The 17,574-nt window shown below is 38.2% G+C and overlaps 1 protein-coding gene across 1 annotated transcript; it reads right to left on the minus strand.

Moving 5' to 3' along the window:
* Window positions 1-2,254: 2,254 nt before the first annotated feature.
* LOC102807977 (uncharacterized) lies at window positions 2,255-15,497 on the minus strand. Its single transcript, XM_006819652.3, has 5 exons — window positions 15,465-15,497; window positions 11,759-12,070; window positions 9,197-10,964; window positions 7,727-7,817; window positions 2,255-2,443 (listed from the first exon to the last, which is right to left on the minus strand). Exons 1-5 carry the CDS (start codon window positions 15,495-15,497, stop codon window positions 2,326-2,328), a joined length of 2,322 nt encoding a protein of 773 aa, XP_006819715.3. The 3' UTR covers window positions 2,255-2,325.
* Window positions 15,498-17,574: the final 2,077 nt, after the last annotated feature.

Genomic DNA, 17,574 nt, shown 5'->3' on the forward strand with positions numbered 1-17,574 from the left:
AAGTGAAGACGGGATATCTACTTTTAATATATCTTATCTTTTAGTTAAACATCATAATTTTAAACACATAATTTTTTATCTTGATGAATCACATATTTTAAAAGTGGGAATACAACTTCAACTCTTTCAACGCCGAAGTAAAATGTTGTCATCATGATTCACGAATTAAAACTCCCATCATTTTTTCATATTCAAGTTTTTTCCTCAGTAATTTAATCACGACCTGTAACCAATACAAATATATTCACTCGATGTAAAATTATTTTAAAACATTGAAGAAAAATACATAAAATACAAAATGTTGGGCGGAAAAAAATATGTCACCCACCGAGGTTGAGATTCTTCCTGTACACCCGGGGATAACACTCGTTCCTTGTACCTTGCACCGTGATGATAAAATAATGTGATTTAATATGACTAAACTTTTACCCACATTTAAATATTTGGTAAACAGTACATAGCACCTTGATTCCATTCCAACGTTTGTGCTCGTCGTGATGTCACCAGCCTGAGGGGCGTCAACGTTAACTCCATTGGAACAAAGGTACAGGGAATGATTTGTTTAACGAATGAGTTGGAAATTATAATGGAAGAAAATAAATAATAAATGATAATGTTAGTAAAAAAATACTGCATTAAGTCGCACCATGAATCATAGGCAGTACTATACTACACTGTCTATGCATAAACATACTCCAACCACGGTGCCATATCAACAACCTTTATTCGGCATGCCTTTGTTAAATTGCAGTGGAGTATTTTGAAATTTCATAATTAATGAGTAAATTTGCAAATATGAGTGAAATAATTTTCTAAGCTAATTTCAAATTTGATTACAGAATTATAACCCCCGCGGCTCCCGGTTAATAAAAACAAATGTCGACTGTTACTGTGTACCTATGAATGTATATAATTCCCCTTATTGCTGGAACGACTAACTCACACTTGTTGACAATAAACCCGGTTTTGGTTTGGCCACGGCATACGGGATATATTCACACTCAAACTTGTTGGCAATAAACCCGGCTCTGATTTGGCCATACGGGATATATTCACACTCAAACTTGTTGACAATAAACCCGGCTCTGATTTGAACATACGGGACAATATGAATATAGTATCAAAACATAAATTATCCACTCTCAAATATTTTATTTGTGGAAACGTAACGTTTTGGAAAAAAAAGGTAGAATAAAACCACACCCCTAGGGTATATAAAGCCAGTTCAAAACTTAACAGTGGTGGTGCATCAATCGCGACACTCTTTCGGTAAGCAATGTGAGGGCCATCGTGGAATTTTCCAATGAAATAAAAGTCAACATTTAAGCAAAATCATTGTGTTCAATATGTCAGGTAAAAATTAAATCTTATAAATTTACAAACAGGTGACCAATCGAAACAAGAACAAACATCACTCATATTCCGTTGGATTATCGGACAAATAAATTATCGGATGTTTAGCTTTACACGCGGGCCGAGTTAAAAAAAAAATACTAATGCGAGTGATTCTGATTTTTCAGTGAATGATCATGAAAAGCTGGTGAAATTAACTGTTTATCACTGTCACTTATAATGGGGCCTTGGTGAGCATAGTTTAGATTACATTAGTATCTGACTCGTGGTAGCATCATAGAATGCGGGTAGCGTACTGTTCGGTGACCATAGCAACAGGAGGTAACTTGAACACCGACGTGTACAAAATTAATCTGTGGTGTAGAAATTCCATGAACGTTACTAATCTATTTCTAATGTCTTTGCTATAACTACCTATACATCATCTGAAAGCTTAGATATATGAATATGGTATATGTTGTACCAATGTATGTTTGGAACACTATGAGCTTAAAGCGGGGGAGTCGTCACCTACCCATGCGTCAGGTGGCCATAGCGTGTCATTGTTTACAAACAAGCGTCTACCCATGAGCCTTCGCGTTTTTATCGTGTGTTGTTATCGTCGCTTGGGACTCAATTCCCGAGCGTGCGCAGGTGACGACCATCCCGCTTTAAAGGCCCAATTCACTCGCGACTCGGTTTATTTTTTTCTGCAGTTGTTTTCTAGCAACGTCCAAATAACAACAGACATGCTACCAACAATCCGTTGTCAAATACTAGTATGCCAAAAGGCAGTAATTTTTTTACTGATTTTTATATAACGTATTGGGTAAAAAAGTAATAATTTTGGCAATGTCATTAAATAGGTCGATTGCTCGCGAATGACCTTCTTATAAAATAGAAGGTTAACATCATAAAAGTGTCTGATAAATGAGGATGTTTATTAGTATAAAATATTGCATTGAGTCGCATTACTGTTAATATTTACATATATTATCGTGTTTGCCTAGGTCTAATAATTCTAGCTGGCAAGTGCACTAACGTCCTTAAAAGTCGAAATAATTTTGTCGCGAACGAGGCTATCCACGTCGGTCGTCTTCTCTTCTTTCGCCTGAAAAAATAAACAGAAATAAAATATGTACACGTGTTGTGATGTCACAGTGGTTCCGATATCAGATGGTACATGTAGATATTGATTGTAGTTCACTATACTCAACAGCCTGATGTTTACACCACCATGTTACCTCGATTTGAATAGGTTTTATCTCGATTATAGTTTTTTTTTATTCACCATCGCATTGATTTTTTTATTTGTTATAGTTTCTATCAGAAGTGTGCTTTTATATGATTTGTTTATACCACCCTTCTTTGGCGGAACGTAGGCAATTCTCAGATGTATCTTTTATCCAAATTTTTGACGTGGTTTTACGTGCCATCTCGAAATCTAGTTTATCATCCGACGGTTTCTAAAATTAACAGCCAAAGAATGTTTGTTTCGGGTCACCCCTCCGTCGGTACCAGCAAACCGTACGATGCGGGCTATACTAGTATTTGACTTTTCACCTTTGTAAATAAATGATTCTCATCACGTACAATAGGACTGTGAACATTGTAATTTCAATGCTTTTTATTTACCTTTATGTCACTTACGTGTATGTGGGTCGTATTCAAATTTTTATGAGTCCCATATCGAACAGGAAGGCGGTGCGACAGGCACCCCTTTAAATGCATGAAAGATTATTACTGTAAAACAATATATTTTCACTATTTTGATGTTTTAGGCATATTCACTGGATTTTAAATTCTCGGATTTGTCAGAGAAACAATGATTTCTATTTTATATTGTGATTTTCACGTAAACTTAATTTATTAGCGAAAATAACAAAATTAAAACGAACAATAAATTTAGTTGCTGCACTGTTACTATCCACGGCGGGTCTTCAAAGTAGGATCAACTTAACTGCCAACATGTCTAACCAGTATCGAGCTGTGTGCTCTTCGTAAGTTCATTGGATTAGATATTCCAGTGTCATGTCGAAAAAAAAAATCATTCGGGAAAACACACGTATATATTTCGGGGTAAAGTACGAGATCATTTACTCAAAATACGAAGTTCAGATTGCGTCATGTATTTTGTTCTGTTGTTATTGTACACTGCCTGGCAATAGATAACATATCGTTTATTGACCTGTCCCTGCGTACCTTATCGTTGCCTAGTTACTCAGCGTAGAGGCCGACTTAGCTAGAGGGGTTGGCTGTATTGCTTTTCAGCGGACCCCCTAGCAAAACAGGTAGTCTACAAAGGCAGAATACCTGTGGTCCGACATGCTACATTAAACAGCATTAATGCATTTGAGAATAAATACTTTAGACGTTTTTAATAAAAAACAACAACAAGAACGCATGCGTGGCAATTATTCAAGTGTTTTAAGCTTCTAATTGATGAGATTGTAAAATGGAATCATGGGATACCACTGTTGTTGACACTAAATGGCCAGGACTTCCCCTGGAAATGATATGGGTGTGCCGCCAGCTTCTCATAACCCCTATCCTACCCACAGTCCCTCAACGGGTAGCCAAACACGAAAATGATGCACATTTTACAACATTCTTCGAACAATGTGTACCCCTTTATATAATAGATTTTTATTTTGACATCAAATATGTGTCATTTACCCACATGATTAAGATTTTGTGAGTGAGTTTTGAGGAAGGAAGAGAGGTTATTTTAAAGCCTCGGTTTCAACGCTGCTAACGAAACATGGCGTCAGTATTGATATTAACCTATTCCTTGTAATATTAAAATAAAGTAATTAAATATAAAAAAAGATTGACTGACGTAACGTTGTGGTGGACTCTGTAATGAGGTGAGTGCGATACACACTTCGTGCCACTAAGGCCTGGATACAGTGCTAGTAATACTTCATTTATGTTTATGCCAAGGCTATAATACCAATAGTATGTGTTCATTTGCCAGTTCGAAAGCTGTGCGCGGGGATTTCCCCATAATCACGCAATCAGCACGTGAATACATTCGTGTTAATGTCGTCAATCAATCAATCAATCAACACCTCTAGCATACTAGTATCTATAGGCGATAGTGAAGTGAGGTATAATCACCGTCCCTAAACACGGTGATGAGGGACGGTGGAAATGATTTGAATACCGCATGTGACACTATAATTCACTATTTGTATTGAACGCAGCATTGTTTCATTTTTATTTAAATCTGTGTTCGCAAATTCTTCCCATAACCACGCGATCTCCAGGGTAAACTAATTCGCGTATCAACGATCGCAATATTAATAATACTACTAGGCATTGCAGTAAAATATTTTTTCAATAATCTTACCCAAGGAACGTCATTTTTTAATTACATAAAACACAAGTGATACAATTCAGGATTAGACAATACTTGGATTAGTTGATCTGTAATTCGTTTATCCGTAATACGTGAATTACTAGTACCCTAACCATGCTCTAACGCCGATCTCAATGTGGTTGGCATTATTCATGTTGCCGCCAAGCTTCTAGACTGTGGACAGTCCTCGGGTCTAATGTAGTTGTGTATCCTAGACATTCAATAATAACAGATTAATATTAGGTACGACCGACTGTCGACAGTCTACCAAGCACCGTAAACAACACTATAATCGACACTAGCAAATTGGACTCGATACCGCCGCGCTACTGTCACTCAGCCTGGTATTAAGAAGTGCCGTTGAGGGTATCCCATCTGCCTCCGTCTGTTTTCTCAGCTGGGGTACGTTGAGGGGAATAGAAATAGAATATAATAGAATAGAATAGAAATAGAATAGAAAGGACAACCGACTATATATGCCACGGCAGGCAGGGACAGAGACTGGAAATTGTGTCTAGCCTAGTAGCAACGTATCATGGTGATAGTGGAGTAAGGTATAACGAATGACACATCGCACAGATTGTAGTGTTACACAGAAATCAACTACATGTAATTGTATGATTGAATACAGGGCAAAGTGCTATTTTATTTCAACTGTTAAAGCTATGTGTGGAAATTTCCGTATTCTCGGGGCGGAGCTACGTCACGAAACGTTCGACGTTGCTAAGACGCGCACCATTGTACATGTATTTCTACGCAAGCTGCTGTGGAACGCTGGTCGACGAGCCGGTGAAAACAGCTGAAGTCGAGAAAATAGTACAAACTCTTAAAGGGAAGTGGTCGTCGCGCTGCGCATGTGCGACAACTATGTTGATAAACATTGATTTTCCCACAATTTAATGCGCTCTTCTATTAAATGAAAATTACAAATGCGAGTTTTGACATGGGCGCGACTTGCAATAATTACTCCTTTGATACCTTAAAGCTTGGAAACATCTCAGTTTGTCTGCGCAACAGTCTAGTTAAACTGTTCAGGTAGCAGGATAGTCTTGTTGCTAGAAAAATGTTGACAGCTGTAATCATGACAATAATAACAAAACCCTATTAAAACCTATACATTTCTAGAAGGCATTTGAAATTTTCGAAAACACTTTTTTTGTGTAGACTATTTTTGTTTGTTAGTTTTTCGGTCACATAATCAACAGGTGCGATAAATTGCTGATGGTAGATTCACTGCCATGCTTGCTGTAAAAAAAAACAGCAACAAACACTGCTATAAAGAATCCGGCATCAAGTATAAATGAGTTTAATGTTTTATCTAAAATTGTTTCCACCATTTCTAAAATGCTAATTACTTCTTCGCTATTTTTATTGTCATTGTGAGGTCACGGCTATTTTCGGAAGAGTTGTAGAAAATACAAAGGCGTATTCTTACAAAATTAAAATACTACTTAGAAGCTTATTTTCTAGACAGCCAAAAAAAAAACAAAAAAAAAACAAACAAACAAACAAATCCAAAGCTGTTCAGGATTGAAAACGAAAAGAACGACTCTTGTGAATCTGTATTTTTCGCAAGACTCTGACTACTGGTGGTCTGATGGCAAGGTTATTTCCTGTTTAAACACTCCCAGTAAATTAGTTTAACGGTGAACAAATAATTTGAAACGTTGTTGTGGAATTATGATACGAATTTCCGTTGATATTTCAAATGAACAGTGTTGTTTTTTTACCGATTTCAGAGGACTTTCTCTTTTCCTTGGAAATAACTCGGATAACAATAAAAAGATTATCTGAGGAAATAACTAGGCATTGCTTATATCTATAGGCGTCTGTAATTGACAACCATGGGAGCTAATTCTCTTTCACACACACTTCAATGCATGCATTATATGGGTCCGAAAACTGGGGTAAGGAAAGTAAGAATACCAGTAAATGGGACCGTAGACCTCAGCAAGGTCATAGGACACATCAACAACAGAAAAAAAAAATCATATAAAATTCAGGAAACAATTGTTTGGTCTAAATATATGAATCAATTTCCTCTGATAATAGATATAAAAGGGGGCCACGAACATCGCAACAATTTCACAGTTTTTTGGGGCTGTCTAGAATATAAGCTTAAGTAGTATTTTGATTTTGTAAGAATGCGCCCAGTCCCATGTATTTTCTAAAACTCGCCCGAAAACACAGTTTTCCATTCCATGGGAAAGGAAGAAGCACCATTTGAGGGTCAAAACAAGTATCGTGATTCTCGTGATTCGAATGAGATCTCGTCGGCCATTTGCGTTTAGGACAAATGATATGAAGATCCATGCTTTATCGTTGCCTGACATGAGCCTGCGCCCTCACCGACGGATTCACTCAAACGCAAACTAGTAACTGTATCGCTAAATCCCCAATCACGGTTATTAGTAACCGTGCCCCAATGTGTCACATTTGTGATACTTTCATGATGCATCGCATCTAGAGGGATTAGCTTCAAACTTAAACAGCAGAGTGAGTTATTTCATCTCACAACACAAATTATTAAGTATAACGAGTGAAATGGGTGATGGGATATGGCGTCAGAAATGAGGTAGCGACACTCTTGGGATGTATGTGTGATTTATGAGCGTCCCTTTCAGATTACAATGACCTACAGACGCGAGCCAATGACCATGCTACACTGAGTGAATGCCTAGCGCCAACACAAATAGTTGTTTCTGGTGGCAGTAATCACAGTCACCACTAAATACAGTACAACGAAATAAGTTGTTATATTCAGGCATCATTATTTTATTTAAAACATATATAATGTATGCGTATGACCCATGAACCTGGAGTATAATGTACAAGCACGCGATTCGTGGTATTCTGATTAAAAGACGCTGAATCTTGATGAATATTTCTACCAGTAGGTGGCGCTATACAACTAGATATCTAAGCTTGTTACATAATTCGTTTAAAAAACGGCAATTAACAAATCAAAAATAAAAGTACACATGATGACATTGACGTAGATATGAAACACATATAACAATAAAATCTTAATACCCCGTAAAAAGGTATACCACTATGGTTGCCATGACAAAGTAAGCTGACCACGCCCACCGAGTTGTCCCTGGTGCGTTGCTGACCATTGCAACTGTGAAAAAAAAAGATTTAAAAGTAAATAGTTGGCTTAGGGTCGTCCATTAGAAACTCTAAGAAGATGGTTTGGGGGAAATTGTTAGCACGGAGAGAGCATTTTAGAAAAAAACAACACTCACACAAATTTTCTCCAAACTATGCGAGAAAATATAATTTCCACAGTTTTTCTACCACCCTCGTTATTTCTAATGGCCGACCCCTTATCGTCACCAAAATAAACTCAAAGATAAATGACATGTTTATGAAACTGCACCTTCAATGATGATATGTGTCACCAATGAAAACACGCGCCCGTAACGTGACGATCATACAAGTCGAGAGTTCCGGACGGTTTTAAAAATATAAACGCTGAAATTTCTTTATTTTTAATTGCAGTTGCGACTGCCAAGTAGAATCTTTGTACTTTAGTACATGTATTCTGTTATAATTTTAATTGAATAGTTTGTGCTATGGTAATCCAAAATGAAATGCCAAGTCCCCGAATGCAATGATGACGTGTTGTGATCTGATTGGTGTACAGGTCTTGTGGTTAATACAGTTAATGATATAAACGTTCGTTTATAACAACAAGTTATTGGTTTATCGTAACTTAGGAGAAGTTGTGATAGCTACATTGTCTGATGAGACCAGTGTAATATCAACTGTATAAATAATTACGGCAATTAACTCGCCAAACACCATAGATGTTAGTGATAAATTTTAGGATTTGTGGCAGCCCTCATTTTATTTTAATTATTTTTATTTTTATTAGTAAATTTAGTTAACTACGTAGTTCACAAATTTATAGAAATCTTAAATTAAAAAATAAATCCGATTGTAGTTGTTTTCTTAGACTATAAACTACCACATATTTGAACTGTCATATTGAATGCATGTTATCATATTACACTAAAATATGTACTGTTAAACGTAATTGTAATTTCCCTAATGATTTTTAGCTAATTTGAATAAGTTACATTCTAATAATGAAACGTTTGCCACTTTAGGTAAATTAAAATTTATTTAATTTATGCTTCAAGCTCAATTCGCTAAAATGACATGCAGCTATTATAAAGTGTTTTGCAGTACGCATCGAAAAAGTTGTCTTGTATCGCCCCTCGATAATAATCTTTGGACTGGGTAAATGATGGCCATTCTTCTGTGAAGTCATTTAGGGACTCGTGTCTTATGGTAGTCTACCAGGAAAAAAATGGTAGATGTAAAACAGAGCAAATGTTCTCTGGTGTAACACAAATAAATGTTACAATAATTGCACATTAAATCATTAACTGTATTAACCAGACAGACAGCGTGCCAATCGTAGTGCTCTGAATTCAACTCACCGAGTAGGGGCGCTGTTTAACTATAATTCCGCTCGATAAGAGTGCCACCTACCGTCACTAAGTTGTTTAAATAAGTCCACCCAATCTGAAGACTTTCGATAGAATACCGGCGGGTAGCCGATGGGGGCGTCAACTTCCACGTATTCGCCATCAGATGATTGATCTTTGTTGTCCCATAAATATACCCACTCGTCTTTTGGTAGATACACCCTCCAGGTATCACGCCCTTCTTGTGCGACTGGCGCCACCAATAGATCACGACCGTAGAGATACTGATAAGCAATTCCAAAGGTTTCGTCGTCATCTTCATAATGAAGGAATAGAGGGCGCTGCATTGGAATGCTACTGTTGACGTTCTCTGATACTAAAAACTTGGTGTAGTCAGTCAAAGTGTGATGGAGGTGAGTAAGGCGGGCAAAGTTTCTGAGCGTGCTATCGCTTGAATAATACTGCCAGTTTTCTTTTGGGCGGTTTCCTTCGTGCGTTCTCATCATGGGGGTGAATACCGCCATCTCTGCCGAACGAAGGAGCAGCTCTTCTGATCGACTATAGCCGTAAAGGGCGGTATAACCACCAATATCGAAATGGGTCATTCCACAGCCAATCATCGACATCGACAAAGCTGCTGGGATGGTGGACGGGAGACCATCACTACGACTGAAATCTACAAACTGGTCGCCGGCCCACATTATTGTGCTATATTGCTGAGAACCTGTGTAGCCCGCCCTCATCCAGTACACTATTTCCCCTAACTTGCCACTTTCTTCTACAGCTTCTCTGTTCATCTTGGCCCAGAGAGCAGGCCAGGCGTTGTGCATCACTTCGGCGCTCTCCCCGCTATGGAGAACAACATCTTTAACTGGTAGGTACTCCCCGAAATCCGCCATCCATCCTGACAATCCCAACTCGATCATATTTTTGATAATAATCTCGTTTTTATACCATTCATAGGCATCGGGATTAGTAAAGTCGAGAGTTCCACAGAAAAATTCTCCAAAATCAGCGACATAAGTATCACCGGCAGTGTTCTTTACGAAGTACCCAAGAGCGTCGCCTTCTTTGAAAAGATCGCCCTCTATGTTTAAGTACGGATTTACATATGTTAACACGCCAATTCCTTCGTTTTTTAGATTTTGTATTTCCTCTCTCAGATTGGGATAATGTTCTTCGTTCCACTTCCAGTTCCAGAATATTCTAGATCCAAAAGAAGTTGTAATCCGACCAGCCCAATCTTGAATCCACATCGCACTTAGTTCAATATCATACTCCTTGGCTTGGTCAACGTATGCCAGCATCGCGTCGGTACCCCCTTGTACGCCGAGAGTCGCCCCTCTGTATATCCACTCGGGCAGCTCCGGTTGTCGTCCCAGAAATCCACCAAGTTTTTGGACTAATTCTAGCATCGTGTCCGCAATGTCGAAATAAATTTCCCCGGGCTCCGCGCTCCATATTTCAACTTCGTGAAAATCGCGCGGTATGAAATTCAACACCGAGTACACGGTCGTGCTGAAGTGGCAGTAGTACTTGCGAGAGGATACGAATGTAGGTTGCGGGAAGTACGTCGTGTGGTAGTCACCCCCGCCCCCGTCGGTGTTGTCTGCGTTGAACGTCGTGATAGTACTCTTGTTTCGACCAACTCCTTGTTCTCTCGTCCACAAAGGAAATTCGTTGCCACGGAGATCAAAGTAAGAGAACTGCTCACCTCCGCCGTAGACGTGCTCATCGTCTTCTGCTACAAATCTAACCCAGTAACGGTTAATTCCTGGTGGTGTTTGCATGAACCTCACAACATTGTTTTCATTGCTAAACGTGACGTTGGTCTAAAGAAATATAGAAATCATAAAGCAATAAATAATGTAAAAGAGGTAATAATTATTGGATAGAAAGACTGGAGCTAATATTGATATTTGATACGTAAACACAAGAAATCAATATACGTCAAATCAATAAATAATAAATTTGAAGTTACGAGTTTTGACGGATTTGGATTGTGGTGAAAACACAATGAATCACAGTCCTTCTATAGAATCAACACAAATCTTGCACAAGCGCGGCACAGGAAAATTCACGATATTTTATTATCTCAAGTTATGACTCAGATTACATACTGTTCAACTGATTACATAGAAGGGCAAGGATTTAAAAACATTAAAGCGGGAGAGTCGTCACCTGCGCATGCGTCAGATGGCCATGACGTTACATCGAAGGATGGCGGATTGTGTTTAAAGCGTGGTGGTCGTCGCACCGTGCTTGTGGAAACTTGCGTTGTTGAATAATGATTTTTCTACAACGTACCACGCTCTGCGGGTTTGGGGTGGGGCTTCTCAGTGTCGAGTATGAATGCGAGATTGATCTGGCCATAATGTGTACTAAATGCCGACTTTGTGACTTTTTAAGAGTATTTGACACGTTTCAATCATCTCATGAATTGTCTAGTTATAACTTGGAAATGTAAAATCGCCGCGTCTGTTAACATGGGACCGGCGTCTTCTACATCACCCACGTGTGCAACGCGACGACCACCACCTTTTAAAATCATCCCATACATAAGGCCGCACATGAAAAATTCCACTACTACGCAACAAAAGGGAGCCAACTCAAAGACGCTACTCACCGCATATTCCCCGTTTCTTGAAAACGACACAATATATTCTGGAATTTCGCTGTGGACGACAAAGTCTGTTAATGCAATTCTCTCAATCAGATACTCATCGATTTTAAAATTGCCGTGGAGTTCATCGATGTCGGCTTCGGCGTTTCCAGTGTATAAAAACGGGGAGTCCTCAGTATGGTGTATCAACTCAATGTTGCCAATGGATACGGTTAGGGTGGATCCCGTATAATCGACGTTGAAGGTACTGTTTACGAACGTGTTGTGAGACAGGATAAACAAAATGCAGATCAGAAAAATCCTAGAAGCATTGTGCTGCAAAATAAACGGTGACATTTTTATTGTTTACTTTTGACACATAACATCGGTGCGGTATAACTGTTTAAAGAATATAATGTAATTATTATAGCATGGATTGTCACTGGTATTTAAAGCGGAGGAGTCGTCACATGCACATGCGTCAGATGGCCATAGCTTGTTATTGCTTACATGAGCCTTTGCGTTTTTAGCGTGTGTTGTTATCGTCGCTTGGGACTCAATTCCCGCACGTGCGCAGGTGACAACCCTCCCGCTTTAATTTGAATATTTTGATTTTGTCACATTCATTGGGCGCATTATCGGCAAAACTTAAAGGGTGGTGGTCGCCGCGCCGCGTCGTGTTCGATACGGGACTAAACGCGTGTAAAATACATTGTTTGTCTACATGAAATTCGAACACGCGCTGTGCGGCGACCACCGCCCTTTAAAATCATTTTGATTTCGGATAACTTGGCCTAAAATCAAGTCTATTCCAGTGTTAACGAGTTACATTGATTGCGGTGGCATACCGGCTTTTCAAACTTCAATGGTTAAAAAAAAACATGTCTCACTGCTCTTTCTCATTGATAACAAATAAAAAAAATGATCAAAACCTGTTGCAGTTTATGCATTTGTCTCTGGCTCACTGCTTCAGCGGGTCAAATAAAACACAAATGTAATTTTGTGTTCACAAAAATGCATTTTGTAGGCTGAAGGATTGAAAATAAAAATTACGTTGCATTTTGACTGGTTAAATAAGAGTGTCTAACTAACAAAAAAAAGGACAAAACACAAAACAAATGGTATAGCCCATGTGGCGTGGAATGCCAGTGTCTGTGTCGTGAGCCGAAACTCTCCGTACAAACAATGATAACGGGGGTTGTCTTTCAGTTGCAAGTGTCCTACATAAACAACTCAAAGATATGTCAAATATATCAGGACAGACCCATTGGTTATTATAGTGTAGTGTTGAATGAGAAAGCTCAATCGTTCCATAACTTCAGTTCACTACGTTTCCACACGGTTAATAGTAACAGGGGTTTCAGAGAGCAGTCGAGGTTGATGATGGTGTCTATATCGCAGATAATCAGGTGTTTCAGTGTGCTTATAAAATACGGAGACTACCGTAGGGTAAATTTCCGTGTCACCGAAGGTTGCATCAGTTCAGACATTGACAAAAGGGGGGTGTGAATGAAACAAGACTGTCTATTTTTGAAATTGTGAGATTCTTTCGTTTTTTATGCAGAAAAATACAGTATTTTTACCGAGTAAAATCTCATTTATTAAAGTTATTGTTCATACATTAGTTGTTGAACACACTACATAGTTTGTAATTTCATTCAGTTCCTTTCAATCATAATTCAAGAAAAAAGTCAAAAATATAGAGAATATAGCAAATTATCCTTCTTCTGTAATATTCTTTAATTATGAATTATTCTTAATATAAATTTCTAAATTATCTTGTCAAAATCATTTTTTTCAGGATTTTTTCTCACAAAAAACCAAAGAATTTCACAATGACGAAAATGGAAAGTCTTTATCGTAGTGTTCAGAGAGCAACTGGATTTGATGAAGGTGTCAACATCGCTGATATTCAGGATATATTTCAGTGTGTAGTGCTTATAAAAGCACGAAGACTACCGTCAGATAAATCTCCGTGTCACCAAAGATTGCACTAGTTCAGACATTGACAAAAAAGGGGTGATGACTTGAATGCAATGAAAGTCGTACCTACAAGACTGTCCGTTTTCGAAATTGTGAGATTCTTTTGTTTTTATGGGGAAAATACAGTACATTTACTATACATGTACACGAGTTGTTGAACACACTACATAGTTTGTAATTTCATTCGGTTTCTTTCAGTCATAACAAATAAAATGCAAAACTATACTAGAATATAGCAAATTATGTTTTTTTTATATATTCGTGTTCAAAAATTATTATTGGTATGTATATAAAATCATAAGTAATTCTTCTGAATTTTCTTGTCAAATCAATTGCTTTCAGAAAAAAAAGACGAATAAATTTTCCAAAACGGAAAATTTTCATCATTGATTACCATTTCCTTTGAAGATACGATTTGGAAAGTTTGCTTCACTACAATGTATCCCGTGGTCGCTACTCACCGCATATTCATGTGGTCCATGGTCATGAGAGAAATTAAAATGGTAACGCTAGTAAAATAATCAATTCTATAAATTCAAAAAAAAAGTAAGGACATAATAAATTGTATATCTAACTCAAACGCCCGGAGTGCATACTATCAAATTGCTGTTTCATCAAATTAAGATTTTGCAATGTAGTCCATATCTTTGATAGTCCAATAGAGAAAAAAAAATATGAAATATTATAAAATATTATAAAATATAATATATTGAAATAAAAATAAATACACGACGTACAATACACGATCAGATTATCAATCCTTCGTCACAGACGGACACTGTGCGACTCGATTACTTGATGAAACCATGAAAATACCGAAAACTCAAAAATTACAAACCGAATCCACGGAACTGCTCGGTGATGTTCGGCTATTAGCAAGAAACTTCCAATGTGGATATCTTGCGAATACCGTAACTGTGTATGTATTATTTTACGCGTATTACTTCGCAGTACAAAGACTTCAAACACCGTTCAAACTATATTTTGCCGAAATACAATTTTAATTTATTGCAATTTTACATACTCGCATAGATTTAAATTAAAAAAAATTAGCGGATTCCACATCGCAAAATTCCTAGCATACTAGTACACATACTACGGAGGAGAAATTGCAGGAACCCAGTCAGCGAACCACCAACTAAACTCTAAGAAGTCAAAGGACACAGCTCTGACAAATAAAGCACGTCACAACGCGATTTATTGCCATTTTTGACGATGTTACAGTTCTTTGTTATGAATTATAGCCGAGATTACACATCCATCTTAGGTCACACATGGACCTACAAACAATCGGGTGACACCCAAAACTATCACCAGACAGTCTGGTCCGTGCCTAACATGAATCAATGTGAATATCTCGATTAAGAATGACTTTCTAGATTTAGAAATCACTGTAAAAAAAGAAGAAGAAGACATCTGTGTATGTGTCACGGATAGTATGGATATCATTACTGCTGAACTGCGATTTCTAATTCTAAAAGTATACTCGTAAAAGTTACGTAGTGATCAGTTGGAAAGCTTCAGACTATAGTGGTTCTCACTACCTCAATCACATGGTGCGAATACACCGGTCAATGTACTATTACAAAAAAACGCACCCTGGATGAACTAAGTTTCACTGTGCGCCGACCTCGTGAGTAATACAAGTGAACATTCTGCAACATCTCCGGGACGGTGACTGGCATAGTAATATCACGGTAATACCACGTGCCCTGACTCGTGTGTACGGTGACTTTACTGCACTTACCTGCGCCATGGTACTGGTTATACTGCACGCCATGTTATAAAGAACACCACGATGCTCTTCGACAGAAAAAACGGCCGCTCAGTGACGCTGACACGCACGAACTATCCTCTAGATTAAAACTGATAATGTGATTTATAATATTAGACTTTGACAGTGCAAACAATCGGTAGAGCGACATCTGATGTTAGCGATTAGAATGAAGAGCGCCTCCTATGGTTACTTTAAACAACTAAAATATCAATAAAGTTATCTGAGTGCTAAAGGAATACGTCACGTATTATTTTGTATTCGTGAGAATTTGTTGGGCATAGTTCCAGAAGACGTACCAATACTTTATGAAAATTTTCAAAAAATTATGCTAATTTATTCATGATGTGAAGTTTCTGTGCTCATGAATATTCATATTTAGTGGGTCAAAGCATTCTAAAAGGACGATATATTATTTTAGGGGGTCAATACAAAAGAAGGGACCCATTTGGAAAACAGTAATGATCCTCGTGTCTGTTGTTGTTGTTGTTGTTGTTGTTGTTGCATGTGACTTGCAGCTGTCAACTGTATTCATACTTCGTACTCCTGTTAATAAATGTGTTGCCCATACCTGACCCGACCCAAACCCTAATGCCAAGACACGTTCCTGTTAATAATTGTAGCTCAATAATGATACTCTGTTGTGCACTGTCTGCGGGTAAGTTGGAATGACGTCAAATGATTAAACAAGTCATGTTTAATTAATTCTCACCATTACAAGTTGTTAAATTGTGAGAATAAATGTATGGACAAATATTTGATGCTTATTTTGGTGTAAACAAGTCGCGGTTGATTAATTCCCACCATTACAAGTTGTTGAATTAAAAGAATAAATGTATGGACAAATATTTGTGACTTATGTCATGGGGGTTATTCTCGTCATGTCTCTATAACGTCTGTTTGAGGTCCGGGGGGGGGGGGGCTACTTCCACCTTAAGTGAGTAGGGGTGTGCAGCCCATCTCTCATAAACCATACTCACTTCTAAACCATTTTTTTTCTATTTATATACCCACTTCTAAACAGACATGTTTTCATCAATCTACATGGCTTAACTTGTACCGCACACACAGTGTCAGCTGGGGGGTAGGATGTCACTGATAAGGAATGACATCATCCATGAAGATACGAGACATCGGTGCAAAAAAACAAACACCTAGCTCCCAACTTTCGCAACAAGTAAGCGCACCCGGGCGACGCATTTTATAGACTCTTCAGGTCGATACCTGATGACTTTGCATATAAGACCTTGTGAAAAAGTAAAAAAACTGCTACACACTTCTAAACCAAAACATTGATAAATGACTACCCACTTCTAAACAAAAAAATGTGAAATGACACCCCAGTCGGGCGGCACATACCCGTATTGCACTTCTATGGAAGTAGCCCGCCCCCCGGGTTTGAGGTACGGGATCGGGAAAACTTTACAGACAAATAGACACACACAACGAAATACGTCTTAACTATCAGGGGGGAAATTCTTCTCCTATGGGGGTTCTCCACACTCGTCAAGGGGAATCTCGTCTCGTCTCTCTATCGCGTCCCCTTGAGGTACGGGACTGGGAAAGTCACTTAAACTTTACAGTCAAATAAGACACACAACGAAATACGTTTCAACTCTCGTCTTCGTCGATCAGTCGAGCACTCTATAAGACACAGCGCCCTGGGGAAAAGTCCCCAAGACTATCGCAAGGCTGACCCAAGACTATGTCCCAAGACTGTGCTTAGACTGCCTTAGACTCTCCAGGACTGCGTCTGTTCTTGTGTACTCGCCAAGACCAACTCAAACTCTCTTTATTCATTTTCAAAACTTAAACCAATTACAAAGCAGTAAAAAGACTCTAGGGCGTAACCTTCAATCATAAAGCCAATCACACTAAGTACTGAACACGTCATATCTTTTGATTAATCGTTCACTACATTAATAATTGCTAATACCAACTGTCAGAAATAGTAGTCCAAATAGCGACGGTTATCTCGTAACTAGTTCCAAATCACTGAGCCAATTTCCGTGCAGGACCTCGCATAGGCCTAAACGATGCCAGATATAACACAACCATTCATTCGTAATCAGCTAATTAAGTC

This window comes from Saccoglossus kowalevskii, chromosome 15 (assembly GCF_978046115.1).
Source record: "Saccoglossus kowalevskii chromosome 15, keSacKowa6.1, whole genome shotgun sequence".
Classification (NCBI taxonomy): Eukaryota; Metazoa; Hemichordata; class Enteropneusta; family Harrimaniidae; genus Saccoglossus; species Saccoglossus kowalevskii.

What these genes read in the sequence shown, in the direction of transcription:
- LOC102807977 (XM_006819652.3), bottom strand. Translation starts at nt 15,497, where the DNA reads ATGGCGTGCAGTATAACCAGTACCATGGCGCAG. An exon ending in TAACCAGTACCATGGCGCAG is followed by an intron (nt 12,071 to 15,464) that starts GTAAGTGCAGTA and finishes TTTATTTTGCAG; the next exon opens with CACAATGCTTCTAGGATTTT. An exon ending in ATTTAAACAACTTAGTGACG is followed by an intron (nt 7,818 to 9,196) that starts GTAGGTGGCACT and finishes TTTTTTTCACAG; the next exon opens with TTGCAATGGTCAGCAACGCA.